The sequence below is a fragment of the Sus scrofa genome, chromosome X (assembly GCF_000003025.6).
Source record: "Sus scrofa isolate TJ Tabasco breed Duroc chromosome X, Sscrofa11.1, whole genome shotgun sequence".
Classification (NCBI taxonomy): domain Eukaryota; kingdom Metazoa; phylum Chordata; class Mammalia; order Artiodactyla; family Suidae; genus Sus; species Sus scrofa.
This window is the reverse complement of record NC_010461.5, coordinates 91,637,602-91,657,641: the sequence shown is the minus strand read 5'-3', so window position 1 is coordinate 91,657,641 and position 20,040 is coordinate 91,637,602. Positions and strand designations below refer to the sequence as shown.

Genomic DNA, 20,040 nt, shown 5'->3' with positions numbered 1-20,040 from the left:
ATGTCAGAAGGGCTTTCCCCAGCCCTGATGGATTTCCTCCCTTTGACATCTGAAAATAATGGGAAGAAAAATTACTGCCTTAAGGACCTTTTAGGCACTGCAGTGTGGATACAGATTAAAATAAAAAAATTAACTAAAAATATCTTAAAACAACATATCATTTGGCCTGTCATAAAATTGATATGCTTTAATTCTAAAACTACTTTTCAGCTTGAAAATGTTATTTGTTCTAATTGGAATTGTCTATTTCTTCTTTCACTAATGAAATAGGGAAATTCTTTGTTGTACAATATATAAATACTAACAATATTTAGAATTCTAATGTTTTTTTAAAATTCTAAGACAACACTCCTTCATGTTTCAACCAAATTAAAGGAGTTATATGCCTGGAATTTTTTTATTTTATTTTATTTTTTATTTTTTGGTCTTTTTTTTGCTATTTCTTTGGGCCGCTCCCACGGCATATGGAGGTTCCCAGGCTAGGGGTTGAATCGGAGCTGTAGCTTCCAGCCTACGGCAGAGCCACAGCAACACAGGATCCGAGCCGCATCTGCAACCTACACCACAGCTCAGGGCAACGCCAGATCGTTTACCCACTGAGCAAGGGCAGGGACCGAACCCGCAACCTCATGGTTCCTAGTTGGATTTGTTAACCACTGCGCCACGACGGGAACTCCTGGAATTTTTCAAAAAAGCATACATTATCTGTGACATATATGGTATAGTTGCAAACGTACAAAAATGCTTTTGAGTTGTTTTAATTTCTGAAACAATATATGAAAAGATAATGAACTTGATTATGCCACTTTAATCTCTCTGAATCAGCTTTCTTATCTATAAAATAAAGGAGATGGACTGTATGATCTCTAAGCTGTCTTTCAGGTCTAAGAAACTGATTCTCTGCAATTCGATGGTGGCTAATAGATTTGCCCTCCCTTTAGATGACCAAATTTGTGATCAACATTAACCATAAGAGTTCCCTGGTGGCCTAGAGGTTGGGGGCTTGGTGTTGTCACTGCTGTGGCTCGGGTTCGATCCCCAGCCTAGAGATTTTCACATGCTGAAGCACAGCCAAAAAATTTTTTTTTAATTTTTTAAAATTAAAAAAAAATTAACCATAAAAATAGCTTGTAGGGGAATTAACATTATCCTGGAAAATTGTGGGGCTGAATGGCCCACATTAAAATGAATGATAAATTTCACATTATCAAAGAAAATAAACAGATCTAAATTTTTAAAGATAAGATTTGTAACTATATGTGGTGGTGGATATTCACCAAACAGTGGTAATCATTTTTCACTATATACATATATCAAATCACTGTTATACATCTTAATGTTATTTGTCAATTATATCCCAAAACTGAAAAAAATAATAAACACATGTACATAATAACTTGAGACAGCCTGCTGAAAAGATAATTACTACTAAAAAAAAATTAATACTAACCCATTTATTTCAATTATTTTTAGTACCAAACAACATGGAGCCAATTAGGGGAAACTGTTCTGCAAATCTATAGAACCTTTTTTAACCTCTTCCATTAATGAAAAATGTGGCGGTAACTTTTTTTAAAAAATATTTTTTAACAGCACCCTGAAACTAGAAACTGTCACTTCTTTTCAAGGTGAACACTTAAAAAGAATTAGCAAAGGAAGATTTAGGAGGATAGGAAACAAAATGCCTCTAGAATTAATTTTGGTCATATGGCCCTATTCAACCTCCTCAAGTTTTAAAAAGACAAATAAAAAAAAGAATTGATTTCTCAGAGTGGTGATCCTGACAGAGAGGCAAAATGGAAGAAACAGTACCAAGAGCCATTTGCTTTCATTTCCTTCTCTTCCCTACTTCCAACTGCAGCATTCTGACATGTTAGAAAAAAAAAGGAAAATAGTACTGTTTAAAGTTGTATCACACTGATGTAGAAAAACTGAAAGTTGTTTTTTATTGTTGTTTTTTAAGCTACTTGCAGTGTCCAATCAATTTACAGACAGACAGGGGACTGAAGAAAGGGAGAATAAAGACTAGAACATTCTTTTCTTTGTTTTGATGCACTGAACAGACCCATTCATTTAAACCTCTAAGTAAACTCTTAATTCTCTACAACTTCGGCTAGAGACTAAATATGAATTTAAATATGAAATTCAATGAAGATTTTGCTTTCTGTACCATTTAGGACTATATACTGTGAATTCTAGGAAAATATCTCTAAGCCTATTCCTATTTCTTAAAACAAAAACTCTAATCGAGAGAAAATGTATTATTTCAACATTTTTATTTTCAAACATGCCGCACAATTGTTTTTATGTCTTAGAAATCACCTATGAGGGACGTTAGTTTTACTAGTTCACAAATGGAAAAACTGAGATCCAGAAAATAACTCAGGCTGAAAATTTAGGAATGTTTTTCACTCCTAAATTTAAGGAGTGTATTATCTACCCACTTAATACTAGTAGTGGAGAAACAACCAATATGTTCTGTACAAAAGGGGAAATAAAACAGTAAAAAATATGCAATATATAACCTTTCACAGACATGATTCCAACAGTGACTATCAGTTCAGCAAGTACTTGAGAAGCACACTTGACAATAAATTACAACACTGTATTGCTTTACCAAACAGCCCAATGTAATCTATCCTAAAATACTACACAAATGAAAGGAAAATTCATATAGTTCCTTTTATCAATTAGAAACAGTGCTACACAACACATTATGGGTTATAGATACTAAGTTAAAATACTACGGTTTCCAAGTGTATTGTTTGACATGTTTTAAGCAATGAGAAAAATTTATAATTTGTGTTATATTATAAAAACTGGAAATTACTAAACTTGAAAGTATTTAATCAGAGGGCTTAATTACAAAGGAGTCTAAGAGGTATCACCAAAATATTAATAAACAATGACCAAAGAATGAAGTTACGGAAGCTGGCCTCCATCTAGGGATTCTCCACCTAGGGCAGCCTCATGGTACCTGTAAATTCTCTGAAATTCATGGCAAAATGTGTAAATGTGAGTAGAGAGAGAAGTATTTAAAACTACCTCGAACAACTTAAGAACTATTGTCTTAGAGAGCAGGACAGTAGCCGTCAAAAGAAAATAAGATAGAGTGTCAATCACAATAAATTCAGCCAGGATGTAGTAAAAATTCATAGACAATAAAGATCTAGAAGTGAAATACCAAAATAGATAGTACATGATGGTAGAAAAGCCCCTTGAAATATTTTCAAAGAATCAATATCAAGAAATATATTTTTTACATTTCCCGTTTGAAGCTAATTTTTTTGCTTACCTTTTATCTAGCCACCTACAATAATCATAAGAATTCAAAGAACTCTATAAGATTGTGCTAGAATATTCATGTAAAGAACTGACCATTTAACAAAGAATCAAGTATCATTTGGTGGTTATCCTAAACCTTTCTCTACATAATCTACTACTGGAAAATACTATAGCTACTGCTTTTTATACACTTCATGTTTTTCCAAAGATCCCCAATAGGTACCATTACTTGACAGACCTTTATATACCAGTAAGATATTACAGAAGATCAGCACTGCTATGTTTGAGATGTCATTCCTGTAAATGCTTGATCCTACAAACTTCACCATATGTGATGGTCACATCTTTCCTCTCAACAGAGAGACATACTTTGGAATCAAGTCAAGGACAGTATGAAATGCATGTGTACAAGATGACAGTGTTTAGCATTTCCTAAAGCCAATATCTAATTTTAAGATGAGAAAAGAATACTGTTACAGAAGTGTATTTATCATTTACGGAAAGCCTACTGTTTTTCAGGCAGAGGACTCAAGAATGAATACAGTTCCTCCTTAACTATATTTTGAGTTCCTCCAGAGCAGCAATCATATCTTAAGTTCTGCTGATACAAAAAGTAGATTCTTATTAGGCATTCATCTATTAAGTCCTGCTGATATAAAGAGTAGATTCCTATTATGCATTTACATTTAAAAAAAAACCCTAAGAGACCAATTAAATAAATGGGCTTGAGACATTTAGGAAGTAAAGCTATGAGTACCTGGTATCCAATCATATATAAAGGGTTGGAGATGTAAGAGTTAAAGCCTGGGGGACTGACTAAATGGTGACACCATTCATTAATGGTGATAAGGATCTCAGAGGCATGAAAAGAAGAAATATGATTTTAGTTTGAGGCACATGAAGTTTAGGGTGCTTAAGAGAATTAAGAGACTGACGTGACTAATAAGCAACTGGAAATACCATCCAGGAGCTCAAATTGGAGTTGGGGGATATAGATAGGGGAGTCAATAGCAGAAACTCTGGTAGTTGATGAAAATACCAAGAAAAAATATATAAAGAGGACCAAAAATACAGCCTAAACCACAAACATTTAAAGAGAAAACAAAAGAGCCAGTAAATAAGTTGCAACCAGACAAACCAACTGGGAGCTTTTCCACATGGATTTTATGAGTAGAAATCAGTATGTTTTTAAATAGCAACGTGGAAACTGAAATAAGCTACATACTTATGGCTATCATACGCTCTAAACTTCTTGCAATAGTCCCAATTTCAAATATATAGTCCCCCTGACCCCATAAATGATAGAAATATCAGAATTCAGCCTTCCAATTACAATTCCTAAACCATCTTTTGGACATTTAAGTAGCATAAAAGTCCCCATATTATGTTCTGAGCTCAGCTTCCTCATTTGCAAAATGAAATAGTAACTATTCCATAGGGTTACATTGTAAAGATTAAATGAGTTCATTTGTATAAAATGCTTTAAACAGTACCTGATACATATTAAGCAAAAGGTGTTAACTGTTAATTGTTACTTTTCATTCCCCACTCCCCCATAAAAATATGGTACCAACTGTTCAGCAGAAAACTGATTACCACATAACTATCAGTACCATCTAATTCAAATCTTTCCCCAAAACCAATTTCAAATAATCTGCCCATACATTTCTCAGACCATACACAGATTTTTGGTCATCTCTGGTAATTTTATATTTTTAACAAATCAGGGAGATTCGTGCTAAAAGGGTTGAAAAACGCATTACCACCAGTTATTTCTGACACTGTTTCTTTGTCTTGGAAAACTCTTCCTCAAACAAAATGGTACACATTTGCGTATTGTCCTTTGTCTACACGACTTGCCTTTAAAAGCAGACAAAGCAATGCTCTAAGGTGTCTAGAATCAGACTGGATAGTACTTTAAGATGACTCTACTTTTAAATGTTACAGAAGCTCCCATCAATTTCATCAGTTGTACTATCCTTCCTACCATCAATCCCTTCCAGCTTTCTTTCCTTCCAAATTATAAGCACATAGTCATCTAAAATCCTTACTTGCCAAGGATCCTATAACTCCACATCACTTTTTATTTACTGGAACATCAATCAATCAATTCTAGTTACCTGTACATCTCTGAACCTATCCATGAATTTTTGAAAATTAAAACTTTCTCTTTTACTTCCTTATCCCTGGAAATCTAAATACCTTTCAATAGAAAAATGCTAAATAAACTGCACTTATGCATTGATTTCAAGAAACTGAAATCCTGTCAAATAATGAACTAATTTTATTTTATTGAGCAAATACTTCAAATGGAATTTTGATTACCATTATTTTTTTTCACAGGAACCAATAAGACATAAACTTGGCAACTAATTTACCCTAGCCTCTTCTGTCATCTGTAAAATGAGTTGTTTGTACTAGACATTTTAAAAGTTCTCTATCTATTCCAAAAATCTACAATTCTTTGTCTTAAAGTCATTATCTGTTCAATCTAGTATCAATCCTACCTGCAGGATTTTGCTTATTGCAAAAACTCAGGAATCACAGGTTTCTAAAAATCCAAGGTAAGGTTGTCATCCACCAAAGGAAAACCCAATTAAGTGAACTGTAAAATTCCTACAACAACTGAATTTCTGGAAGTAAAGAAAACCTTCCTAGCAAGAGATTAAAGTAACCAAAGAAAATGCTAGGAAAGTAAAATATAATGAAAAAAACTTACAACATATATTATGATATGGTAGAAAGAGCACAGGATGGACAGTCAAGGAATTGCTTCTAGTGGCAGCTCTGCCAAAGGCTGTTATTTTAGACAAGGTATAAGCCTCTAGCCTTCTTCCTCATCTGAGAAACGATGGGATTGGACTACATGAACATGAGGATTCCTAACAAAATAATTCCAAGACATCTTTCTGATTTTTAAACCTTGCAACTTATATAAAATTTCACAAAGACATAGTCAAGAGTTGTCACTACACACAATTGACAACATGGCTTAAGCCTCTGCTAAATGAAATGAATGGAATCCGGGTTACATAGTCTTGTGAGAAAGCAGCAAAGGATTTCGGGTCTTATATTGCTTTTTAGTTGTCTAGTGTTTGAGACATTTTGTTTCTGATTCTCCAAGGTTAGTCGTTCTAGTCCCTCATGAAATAAGAAAACTAAAGACTGAGTGGTCAACATAAATTTTTAGCCATTTTTTTCCTCAAACTGGAGGAACACATTTAAGGTAGAGTCCAGGAAGGTCAAATTCTCTCTATGGATTTGAACAGGGCCTTTCCTACGGAATTAGTTTAGCGTTAACACAATTGCTTACGGTGCTGCAAGTTCTCAACTATGTAGATGTAGATTACTCACTTTTTAGATTATTCTCAGCAAAATTTTAATCCAAGTTGGCATCCTCCTGATACCCAGAGTAGTTCTCAGCCACCACCTTCTACCATTAGTAAGAATTTATTTTAATATTAGCCTAAGTAAAACACAATCAGGAAAATAAATCTACAAAAACATTACATAACGTATCCCAAGTAAAATGTTTAAATATTCAACATTTTGGGATAATACAACAGGATATACATCTTGAGAGTGAATGTTCTATTTTTATGGATGAACTATATCTCAAATATCAGAAAACTATGAATACTTACAGATAATCTAGTTTATTTTATAGGTCTTTAGACCACTTACCCTAGTCTGAATTTCATAATGTATCTATTTTGAATTATGTGAATTTTAAAACCATCTATTTAGGCCATTATACACATCAGATCATTTATTCACTTGTAAAACTAATTTTATAAATACAAAAATCCCTTTAAGATGCTACAGTAAATGTTTTGATACCACTGTGAATGAGGCTCCTTAATAATAGCAAGTTCTATAGATATAAGTGCTTTTTGATTTACTCTTCTCAAAACAGTAAAGCTCTGACAATGGGCAAAATTATTTTGTCACTTTCTACTTAAATTTTAGAGGAAAAAAAGGAACACATCCACTCCACTCTATTCTTCAGGATAATAGTTTCTTGAAGTACAATAAATCAACTGACTTGATAGTCAATCTTGTTAATCTTTTAAGGTAATTATGAGCTTTTTACCTTTTTACTTCACGAACACAACTCATCATTTTTGCTGGTCTTTTTTTTTTTTTTTTGGCCACACCCATAGCACATGAAGTTCCCAGGCTAGGGATAGAACCCGTGCCATAGCAGCAACCTGAGCTTCTGCTGTGACAATGCCAGAGTCTCAACCCAATGAACCACAAGGGAACTCCAGGTCTTTTTTTTTTTTTTTTCTTCTTTTTTCCAATTTTGTTCCTTGGATTATGAAGCTAGAGATGCTGACTCAAAATTTTTTTGACAGGCCTCTGTTTCATTTTTTTAATCTAAGGAATATCAAACTAACTATACTTGAGGTTTCTGTCAAAGTGTTCATATTTAATTCATTTTTTTCATGATTCCAAATCCATCTTGGATTCTAGGATAAAACATGTAACTACTCACTACATATTCCCTTTACTAGAAGATTAGGGAAAAGTCTAATAAATTTATGAACTGCAGCTAGAATTTGGACCCAAATGCTAACATTCACACTATAAAATTTTCTATACATTCTATAGATATAGGCTTATTAATTTATATTATTCTGCAAATATATACTATATATTTAATTTGATTTAACCACATTCCATAGGTTGAATTTGAGGGGTGTTTTTTAAAGTGTTGAGAGTTTAGTGTTTATTTTTGTAATCCAACAACTTTATCCAAAAATGCAGAAAATTTTTCTGGCTGGCCAGGAGGAAAACATTTCAGTGTTGATAAGTCCATTGACTGTAACAGCCCAGGAAGCGTGCTAAAACAAAAGAAGAAAAATATTAGGTAACAGGGAGAAAATTCCATAATTCACTTGCTGCCCACTTGATGACTGAATCTAACTTCCAAGAATACTGTGATGATTCTCAAACTGTATATGATTCTCAAACTGTGGATTTTAATGTATTTTAATATTATACATATACACCCTAAAAATAAAATACAAAGAACACTACATGTCAATATCAATTCAACGATACTTCATCTTTTATATCAACTGAAATAGTTCAGAAATGTTATTTCATGAAAGATGTAGTCACACTGCCTTAGAACACTTGTCAGGACTGGGCAGATATAACTTGAAGCAAAATTAATTTATGACAACAGAATAAATGAAACCCAAAGTAACAACTGCAAAACAAGAACAACAAGCTAAGGAGACTACTAAACCCATACATGAAGATTGTAAAATAACTTTTTTGCTAGTAATTTATGATCATAAGTCCATATTATAATTAAGCAATATACAATCACCATGCATGTGGGAAATAAGGTTCCAAACCACAATACAGAACTATTACTCAGAAATTTAATTAAACCAGCCACTTAAATTAGAACAGACATACAATCACCCAGCCTAGATTTTGGGCACATAAACAATATACCTAAAATGAAAATATAACCAATTATTGATTCTTATGTATTCATGTATGTGACATTTTTGAAATACAAGAAAAAAGATCTAAAGCTGAAAAAAAATTAATAAATTGGAGACTTGGAGTGCTTCCTTTTTAGCCTGAGAGTCAGGATGTGCTTATGAAATCGATGTTTCCCCCTTTTTAATGTACTGACATAAAAATCAAAGCTGATTTAATATTTAGAATGAAAATACTCATCACAAGTGCCTGGAGAAATTGACTTGCATAAACCAAGGAAGACAAGCATTTATTCCTCTTCGAAAATGGTGTGTCAACCCCTAACAATCTCAACTACCCAAAGACAGATATATTCATTACCTAAGCCCCTATAATTTTGGTTATCTAGCTTCTCCTCTGACTCACAATATTTTCAAAGAGTATTACAAGGCCACCCTGACATCTCCTCTCCTCAATCGTTGTAAGGAATAGGGCACCAACAATTGCTCCTGGAACAATAAATGAATCTGTCTCAATAATAACAGGAATCTTTATCTGTTTTGCTCATTGATACACGCCAAGTGCCAAGAATAATGCCTGGTATACAGTATGTGCTCAATAAATAATGAATGAACAAGTATTTACTGAGAACCTAAGAAAAAGAAGCAGTCAAATTAAAAGAAAAGCTTATGTTCTAGCCAGTTTTGCCTAAGGTTTATTTCAAAACTAATTTCAATTCATTATAACATCAAAATATATATTTTGTAATATTTCTATGAGGTCTTTTCCTTTAAAACATCAAGTAAGAATAGCTTTTAAAGTCAAACAATTGGGAATTACTGACCTGACCCTTTGGCAAGCTTCTACTGTCTCAAGAAGAATTAATACAGAGACAAACCAGCAATTTTCTTCATCCTTCTATTGTGATGTTGATCAGTTCTTGCTGAATTCTAATATACTTCTAGAAAATAATATGCCTCACCATAAAGCAATTCCTCTGCTTAAAATACCCCAATGGCTTCTCATTAAACATAGGATAAAATCCGAACTCTTATATGAGCTATCCCCACCCAGCTTCATCTTCATACTGCATTCTCCCTTGCTTACGATACTCCTGTCACACTAACCTTCCCTCTGTTCTTCAAACACACCAAACTCAAAGCTCATTCCCAACTTCGGGCCTTTGCAATTGCTGCTGTTCCTCTGCTTCTAGAGCTTCACACTATTGGCTCTTCCTGGTCATTCAGGTCTCAGCTTAAATGTCATATACCCAGTCATGCCTTCCCTAACCACTCTAATTAGTCTTCATCTCAGCTATCACATCACCCTGCGCTAGTTTCTTTGTAACACATTTCACCACATAAAATTACCTCAATTGCTTATTTATGAACTGTTTACTGTCTATCTCTCACCACCACTAGAACCTAAGCACCATGAGAGCAGGGACATTATCTCAGGTTTACCACTGTATCCACAGCACCTAAAACAATACCTGCCACATATTAAGTGTAATTTAATCAAGAAATGAGCAAATTTAATTTAAGGATTCCAGTGGATTTGCTGAAGGAAAAAGCCTTAATTAAGGATAATCAATGCCTTCCTTAAATGAAAAATGAGCTCAAAGTTATATTCTCAGACCTGCACACCCAGATGAAGATACACAGACACATGCACACACACATTCAGATACTCACATGCAATGAAGTAAGCATAGACAGTAAAAGAAATACAAGAGTTCACAAAGTGGAAGACAAACAAATGAGCAGGTTTTACAAGTGAGAAAATCAAAATGTTTGACAAATGGGAGAAAGTAAGAGGTCAAAGATAGAGGTGGGTAGATAGGAGGGTAAGACCAGCTAGGGAGGAATTAAGGCAAGAAGTCAATCAGTCTCTAGTATACCTGCAGGTACAATAGAAGAGATGCCCGTCTTTGTGTAGCTGCTTTGCCAATTCCAGCTGATGATTGTTCATCAACTTTTCATTTATAACCACTACAAGTGGCTTTCTTTTTTCCAGCGTCTCTAAACAGCTTCCTGCACCTACAAATATACATCGAATTTGTTAATAATTTAAAAAGTTAAGGTGCTTCACCAAGCTTTGTGACTAGAACTCAAAAGATAGTTGGCAATACCACAAATCAAGCCTTTTAATTATACATTGAAAATGACTGATAAACAGTTCTCAGATGCTTTCTATTAAGTGTTATAAATCCGACTTGAAAAATTCTTTAAGTCAATGCCAACAATATTATGACCTATGATTCAGTGCTTTGCAACATGCCCTCCAGTAGTAGGCCCTGGGCATGGGCCTTGAATCCAAATAAGATTCATGGTCAACATACTGTACATGAAACCATACCACACTTCTATTCAAACACCAGTAGAAAAAGCAAGCCTTCAATAGTGACAGGTGCCAATAAAGAAAAACTCTGACCACTCCTTATGAGTCCGCCTGTGAAGTATGATCCCAAAAATAGTCAAGGGTAAATCTCCATGAACATGCATATATACAATATTTGGGTCAATTCGACTTTGAAATCTAAAATCATATACATAGTTTAAATGGGAGAGAGGAGATTAATAAGTGAGCAGACAAATCCCTTTTGGGTAGCCGATGCCAGTGCCAGAGTGTTATCTGTGTACCAGTACTGACTGGACAGGTTACTTCACCTTTTAATAGAAACGTAAAAAATTTCTCAAAGCCAATTTCTTAATAACCAATCCAACAAATTAGCTGCCTGAACATTCCTGCAGATCTAAGCCCAAATACTAATTTCAACTGACAACTCTTTACACATGTCATTGCACAAATTATTTCGCCTCTCTGTGTTTAGAGTTTGACTGTAAACCTGGGCTTCAGCGATTGATTTCCCATCCCGCAATCACTCAGAAACGATAAATTCTCTCCACGAATGAATGTTCTCAGTTGTTAGACTGAAATCGGTGTTACACTCAGAAGGACTAAAGTGAGTTTCACTAGTGATTTTATTTTACGTCACAAAGGTTCAAATCGCTGTTCTTAGTTATTTTCTATCAAAAACCAAACCGGGCGATTCTAAGGCCCTTTACCTGCGTGGCTAATAACAAGATCTGCTTTCTGAAGGTCTTCTTTCAATGAATCCTTGTACCTGTAAACATCCAGAGTAAATGACTCAGTACTGAATGGTTCAGGTACCACCTTTCCTCTACCTATTTGTAGGACAAGTCGGTTGTAACCAAGGCTCTTGATTATCTGAAACGGGAAAAAAGAAAAAGGGACCCTTTTAAAACAGGCGACTGTAAAAACAGCAACTATGGCAACCAACTCCAAAATCGGAGCACGGGCGGCCAAAGAGTCGAACTGGAGCCGAAGTGTTAGTTTTCCTTCTTCCCCGATTCCGGGCCCGACAGGGCACCTCGCTAGCCCTGAGGGATCTAGACGCCCCAGCTCACCACATCGTGAGAGAAATGGGCCCGCAAGAACTAAGAGACCAGGCAAAGGCTCTGAAAAAGGTGTCGCGAGCTAGGGGGAGACCAAGGAACAGCTTCGTCGTGGTCCCACAGATGGAACTGCGCGAACCTCACGCCCTGAGAGGGCGCTGCGGGGATACCGGTCGCGAGGGCGCCTTAGGGAAGGAAAGGCGCCAGGGCCCGAACGCGGCGGGGCCGGACGAGGGCAGGACGGGGCGGCGCGCCAGGCTGAACTGGTCGGGCCGGGCCTGACGGAGCGCGTCGACCGCGCGGCCCCGAGCGGCCCTGAGGAGCGGCCGGCGAGGCGGGCAAGGGCCCGAGAGGCGGGTCGGAGCCCCGGCTCGGAGAGGCGGAGCCGCTAGAAGGAGGGGCGAAGCCGGAGGACGGAGAGGCGGAGGCGGAGAATCGGAGGGGAAAAGCCGGGGAAAAGGAGGAGCCGGAGAAAGGACGGGGAGGAGCGGCCCGGGAAGGCGGCGGGGAACGGGGAGAGGAGGCGGAGGACCCTGAGGAGCGGGGGAGTGGGAGGAGGGCCCAGCTGGGCGCGGGGAGGAGCCGGCCGAGGGGCGTCGGCACCTGAGGTCGAGCGGCTGGGGGTTCTTCCCGAGGACCGCGGTCAGGCAAGGTTACCGAGGTTAGCGGTCAGGCTGGCGGCGGCGGGCGGCGAGCAGCGAGCGGCGAGCGCAGCGCGGCGAGCCCAACCGCCGCCCGCCTGCCTCCCCCACTCACTTGCAGACTGTCGTGCGCCGATACACACGCAATCAGGTCGTCAAAGCTGGTGGTCCCTACAGTAACAAACACGCACTTCATCGCGCGGGTTCCGCAACCCCGAATCGCAAGGGCCGGATGTGACGTAGCAGAGCCACGCGGGCTGCCGCGGCAGCGCTGGGTGTGGGAGGCGGAAGTCGGCCCCAGCCGCCAGGGGGCAACGGGAACCCGGCCTGTGTTGCCGGGAATGGGAGGGGGCCAAAGACTGCTAATGGCCTACGTGCAGGCTACTGTTGTAAGCCCTTTGCGTGTAGAAGCTCACGGGACCCTCACAGTAAGGAGGTGGGCAATTGACAAATGTATTGTTTTTCAAAAGTGGGGGTTAAAACAAATAGTAGTGAAGCCTTACACCTTTGTGTTTGCATCCTTGCTCGAGTACCACAGATCTTTTAATGGTAGAGAAGTTTGGGATTCTTTTTTGGCTACCGTGTTTTGCCAAGATAACGTTTTACTTCAAGTCTGTGAAGGGCATCGGGAAAAAAAGAAGTGCCTTTTCAAAATCGCTCATTAGCCTAGGCTCTTCTTCAACAGCAGTTTTCGAGAAACCACAGCCCTACAAAGTCTCTTGGAAACTGCAGAGAAACCGTAATTTCCATTTGCAAGCATTGTTTGTAAAATAGAGGCGTTAAGCCCTGAAGCCCACATTTGTGTCGTTGAACCAATCCATTTAACCATTTAAATAATAAAATTACCATAAATTTACATTCTAATGAATGTAAAATTATATATTAGCATGACTGAATACCTCATATACTTAGGTTTATGAAGTGAAATACAGGAGAGTTGATTTCTGAAGGCTCCCCTTCTTTCTCCTTGCACCATTGCTAAGATCATTGCCTGCTTTAGCTCATTCTAATGGTTTGTGTATTTCCTACTTAAAATCTCAGTTTAGCTAATATTTATGCTTTGCCCTGACTGGTTATACATGGAAGGGAAACTATGAGAAGAAATTCTTTTCAACACAGAGGATTGGTAGTGAGTTAGGCCTACAACATAGGCTAAAAAAAAGAACAAATATTAGTCATATTTCTAATGGGACTGTTAAATCTTGCATTTTGACTAATTGTCTTTTTGAGGGGTGGTATACTGCTGCCTCTTTCTTGATACCAAATTTCATGAATTAATGAAACTACAGTTTCATAATAACAACATAGATCATGGTTAAATAATAAAGCAAACATAATCATATTTTCTGCCCCAAAATAAGAGGAATAAAGAATGTTTATTGGAATATAAAGACAAAAATACTCAGTAATTTAGAAAGACTGCATCTGATATCTTTTCCCATATCTGAAAGATGTAAATTAAAGGAGCACTGTTCTGATTAGCTCAGAGAAAATAAGCACATATATAAATTGAATATTCTTAAATTCCCAGAAAATAAGAAAACTGAATTTCTGATGAACCAAGCCCCCCCTAAAATTGAGCTTCCTTACCAATTAATGATTTATCTCTCCTTCCCTGAAACTATTCCCTTGCTTGTCTCCTCTGATCTCAATTCCTTTCTTGTCCCCTCTGACCTCAATCCTGTTCTAGCTGAACCCTAATCAGCCAGAGTCAGACGACTAAAATTGCTATTGTTATATCATCATTAAGGTAAAAACTCAGGTAGTTTCTCCAAGGCAAGATGAGCTCACAGGCCTCCGAGCCAGACCACCTGGCCAGAGAATCCTAAACCAGAGACCTCTTGACTCCTGAAATCACGATAAAGGAATGTCACAAGACAATGATTAATTCCAGCTTCTTCTTCCCCTTTAAAACATCCCTAACTAAAAGACCAAGAAGGAGTGGATCTGAGACCTGTATTCCTCTCCTTTGCTTGGTGCCTTGCAAATGAACATTTACTTTGCTGCAAATACCCTCTGCCAAGTTTGGCTTTCTATGCCTCAAGCAGAGGAGCCCCTGCTTAGTTACATTGATACATTTAAAGTGCTAGACTTTAATAAAACATCTTGCAGAAACATTTTAAGAACCCAAGATGACATAATTGATGGAAAATTCTGGCGATTAAGTCTTTTCTCTGTTTGGCAGTGTTAAATATAATACAAGCATGCACAATCATGTATCATTTTCCTAAACTTATACAGCCTTACTAGTTAAATAAATTAATGTTACTTCTAAAAAAAGGTTTTTTTAAGGCCACACCTGCAGCTTATGGACGTGCCCAGGCTAAGGGTCAATCGGAGCTGCAGCTGCCGACCTTCACCACAGCCACAGCAACACCAAATTCAAACCTTGTCTGCAAGCTACACCACAGCTGGGGGCAATGCCAGATCCTTAACCCACTGAGTGAGGCCAGGGACTGAGGGCAGGAATCGAACTGGCATCTTCATGGATACTAGTCAGGTTCTTAACCCAATGAGCCACAATGGGAACTCCTAAAAATGTTTTTGATTATGAAAATGTAAATTTCTTTTAAAGTCATGTTGAATCAGCATTCTGACAAACTTTGTTTCAACAGTAACTATGTTTTATAGTAAGCCAGCTTGAAGATAATTTCCAAGATCTTTTAAGCACCTTTAAAAAGATTGTGTATTGGCATTAATTGAGTTAATTAATGTGTAATTGTTGCACAACTACTTTTTAAGTAAAATAGAATATTGAAACATTAGTTTAAGCATAATTATTTTTTAATCAATATAAATTTTTTTATTTTATGATTTTTATTTTTTCACTATAGTTTATTTACAGTGTTCTGCCAGTTTCTACTGTACAGCAGAGAGACCCAGTCATATATATGTATGTATATATTATTTTTCTCACATTATCCTCCATCATGTTCCATCATAAGTGTCTAGATATAATTCCCTGTGCTATACAGCAGGATCTCATTGCTTATCCACTCCAAATGCAATAGTTTACACCTATTAACCCTAGACTCCCAGTCCATCCCACTCCCTCCCCCTCCCCCTTGGCAACCACAAGTCTCTCCTCTAAGTCCATGAGTTTCTTTTCTGTGGAAAGTTTTATTTGTGCCATATATTAGAATCCAGATATAAGTGATATCATATGGTATTTGGCTTTCTGTTTCTGACTTAACTTCACTTAGTATGAAAGTCTCTAGTTCCATCCATGTTGCTGCAAATGGCATTATTTTGTTCTTTTTTATGGCTGAGTAGTATTCCATTGTGTATATATACCACATCTTAATCCATTCATCTATCGATGGACATTTAGGTTGTTTCCATGTCTTGGCTATTGTGAATAGTGCTGCAATGAACATATAGGTGAATGTATCTTTTTCAAGGAAAGTTTTATCTGGATATATGTCCAAGAGTGGGATGCTGGGTCCTATGGTAGTTCTATATTTAGTTTTCTGAGGAACCTCCATACCATTTTCCATGTGGTTGTACCAACTTACATTCACCTCAGCAATGTAGGAGGTTCCCTTTTCTTCATACCCTCTCCAGTGTTTGTTATTTGTTGGCTTGTTAATGTTGGCTCTTCTGACAGGTGTAAGGTGGTACCTCATAGTAGTTTTGATTTGCATTTCTCTAATAATTGGTGATATTGAGTATTTTTTCATGTGCCTATTGGCCATCTGTATATCTTTTTTGGAGAAATGTCTATTCAGGTCTTCTGCCCATTTTTCAATTGGGTTGGTTTTTTGCTGTTGAGTTGTATAAGTTGTTTGTGTATTTTAGAGATTAAAACTAATCATAATTCTAAGTTTACATATTTTTACTCCTTATTTGAAATGCTATAGAGAAGCTATGTCTTGGAGTTGTGTAATGAATTTGTACATTTTTGCCACTTTAGCTAGTTATAAAAAGGATTTGTGTGGCTATGGAAAGTTTTGTCATGTATGTTCTTAAATTCTGCTAGTCTGTTAACATGCTTATATATGCAGGACAGTTCTCAATAATATCCAGACTGCACTTTTCTTTGAAAATAAAAATTAGTCACTTTAGTTTAAAGTTACAGTTAGTATGGGTGCCTGAAGGTCTTGAAGGAGTAATAGTGACAGAGAATTACAACAATGTATGTGCTTTAGTTTTTCAAGGGAAAAGAATAGTTTTTATTTTCTAAAGCAGCTTTTTTGTTTCCAGAACTCTTTATGCTCCTAAAACTTATTGAGACCCTTACAGAGATTTTATGTGGATTATAATGTTAGTTATAACTATTGATATTTACTATAGTAAAAACTAAAGATGAGAAAATTTAAAAATATTTATTGATTCTTTGGAAAGTAGCAATGATAAGTGTGATGCATGTTGACACAAATGACCTGTTTCTTATGAAATATAACTATATTTTTCAAAACAAAAATTTTCCTGAAAAATAGCATGTTTCACATTTTGGCCAATCTCTTTTACTATCTGGGCCTAATAGAAGAAAGCTGGGTCCTTGTATCTGCTCCAGCATTTAATCCATTGCATTATCACACATCACATAGCCTCTGAAAAACTCCATGAATTTGAGAGGATAAGAATCAAAAAAACACATTAATATCTTAATATTATTATGAAAAATATTTTGACCTCACAGGTCCTGTAAAAGAATATGAGAGAGTATTAAAAAAGACAAAACTTAGAAAAGTAAAATTTATTTGCCTTGGTTTTTAATACCTGAGCCCGAAGAGAAGATATAAAATATATTAAAATATTTAGAGTTCTCCATCAGTTTAGATGGATTTGCTTCCTTTATTTAGTAATTAATGCTTCCATCTAGGATATGAAAGATCATTCTTTCCTTTTGTGTAATCTGCCTAAATAGCAGAGATTCTTTGTCCTACAAGAATAATTTTCTATCGTTTAAGTTGCCTTTATTATGTACTTGATTATTTAAGGGGAAAATACCCATAGCACTTGTCTCTTCACTTAAAATAGTGTTCCACTGTATTTTTTTGTTGTTGTTGTCTTTTTAGGGCTGCACCTCAGCATATGGAGGTTCCCAGGCTAGGGGTCTAATTGGAGCTAAGCTGCCAGCCTACACCACAGCTACAGCCACACCTGATCTGAGCTGCATCTGCGACCTACACCACAGCTCGTGGCAACACAGGATCCTTAACCCACCTAGCGAGGCCAGGGATCAAACCTGTGTCCTCATGGATACTAGTCAGATTCGTTTCTGCTGAGCCATGACGGGAACTCCCCATTGTATTTTTTTATATATGTAATGATTTTTATTTTCTTTCATTATAGCTGGTTTACAGTGTAGTGTCAAATTTCTACTGTACAGTATTGCCCATTGTATTTTTTGATGCGTTATTTGTAGTTTGATTAAATAGGAAGGTAAACATTGTTTCTCTGCCACTCATGAGTCTAAGTGCACAAATCTCTTCTAACAACTCTTATTTTTGTCTTCCTAAAATCAGTTCCTAAATGTAGAACAAACGCAATTTTAAAATTTCTGGATATATTACATACCTAAAACTAAATCTTTTATACGTGAAAATCACTATGATTTCTCAGAGGGCCTCTGAAATCCCAAGGATTTGCTCCGTCACCTTATAAAAAAAGATAGTGGAAATAATTAGGCTTGTCTAATATTTTACTATAGTAAAGTTACATGGGAAAAGTTGTCAGGTCAGAAGGGACATTCAGGGTTTCCTAAATTAAGTTCATGTTGGTAAAATATCAATATAAACATTTCAGAAATTGCATGCTATAGGAAGTCCTTGGCAATTTGTCAGTGCCCTCCCTCCCAGACAAATGTGCCTTCCATAACACTGTTTTACCTTCAGGAATAACCCTTATCAAAACTCTTACAAAATAGATATACTATACTCCAATACAGAATTTGAATCATCTCTGTAACAATAGAATTGGCAATAGTAATAAATTAACCACAGCCATTAAATCTCTTAATGTTCTTCTTTTACTCTAATGCTTACCTGAAGATTCTACTTCAGGAAAAAATTTATATCTTTAACAAAGAATTACCATCTCAGAGCCTCAGGGAAAAGGACTATACCAAGAACTTCACATGCTTGCCACTTTAAAAATAGGCTTCTGAGCTGACATCACGTAGATAAATTTCAGACTGCACCAATGGACTGAGGCAAGATGTCTGGAACTCTTTTTAATCCAATGTAAGGCTCAGACTACTATAGAGTCAGATAACCAGGAAGGATGTACTAGATAATGTCAAGCTTTCAGTATGATATCCAGTAATCCTTTTTTTTCCCTTTTAAAAATTTTCACAGTTTTTCATGACGTATGAAACCCAGGTTTTCTGACATGCATTTTAGAAAAAATATCATACATACTTGCCCAGATAAAAATAAACATGGAGCTATTGCTGAGAAACTAAAGGAAATATGGAGAATAAGGTAGCATTAGTTGTCCTGATAATAAGGGTGGTTTCATATTGGTTTTATGTAACTAAGGATCTATTTTATTTTTATTTATTTATTTATTTTTTGGCTGTTTCTAGGGCCGCACCTGTGGCATATGGAGGTTCCCAGGCTAGGGATCTAATCGGAGCTGTAGCTGCCAGCCTACACCAGAGCCACGGCAACATGGGATCTGATCCATGTCTGCGACCTACACCACAGCTCACAGCAACACCGGATCCTTAACCCACTGAGCGAGGCCAGGGATCAGACCCGCAACCCCATGGTTCCTAGTCGGATTCGTTAACCACTGAGCCAGGATGGGAACTCCTATTTTATTTTTAAACAATTCAGAAGGAAATCGTGATAATACATGCCATACTAATTTATTCATGTTCTTTTTATATTTATTTTGTTTCTGCTCTAGCTATTTCCTCTGCCTCCCCATCAGTATGGTTAGCCAATCCTTCAAGATTCAGCAGAGGTTCAGTTTTCTTCAGGAAGCCCTTCTCTGACCCTTGTAAGGTATGTCCATTATGAGCAAATAAGGCTCTTTACTTACCTCTGTCATAATTATTGATGTTTAAATTACCTATACTTTTTTCTTCCTCTGAACTGTAAAACCCTAAAAGAGTAGATATCTAAGTCATCTCTGAATTCCTAGCATTTAGTGCTGTCCCTGGAACCTGCAAGATACTCAATAAATGTTTATTGAACTCAATAAATGATAAAAGATACTCAAATGTTTATTGAAGAGTTAAATTATTAGGTACCATGCTAGACACTATGGCGAATACAAAGATGAATAAAACATAGTGCCTT

The 20,040-nt window shown here is 36.7% G+C and overlaps 2 protein-coding genes across 8 annotated transcripts in view; one reads left to right on the top strand and one right to left on the bottom strand.

Annotated features, from left to right (window-relative positions):
- Positions 1 to 13,056, bottom strand: part of ALG13 (ALG13, UDP-N-acetylglucosaminyltransferase subunit) — a 64,110-nt gene extending 51,054 nt beyond the window's left edge. The window contains 3 exon segments of the mRNA XM_021080435.1: positions 10,628 to 10,766; positions 11,796 to 11,958; positions 12,903 to 13,056. Of these exon segments, the coding sequence (XP_020936094.1) occupies positions 10,628 to 10,766; positions 11,796 to 11,958; positions 12,903 to 12,983 (383 nt within the window). The 5' untranslated portion in view covers positions 12,984 to 13,056.
- DCX (doublecortin) overlaps positions 13,070 to 20,040 on the top strand; it is a 326,902-nt gene continuing 319,931 nt past the window's right edge. For 4 of the 7 annotated variants that reach the window (XM_013986339.2, XM_013986337.2, XM_013986336.2 and 1 more), the window contains exons 1-2: positions 13,071 to 13,223; positions 19,646 to 19,743. The gene's annotated coding sequence lies outside the window, so the exon portion shown is untranslated. Of the gene's footprint in view, positions 13,224 to 15,621; positions 15,681 to 19,645; positions 19,744 to 20,040 lie in introns of all 7 variants that reach the window. The other 3 variants (XM_013986335.2, XM_013986332.2, XM_021080436.1) reach the window with 2 other exon arrangements.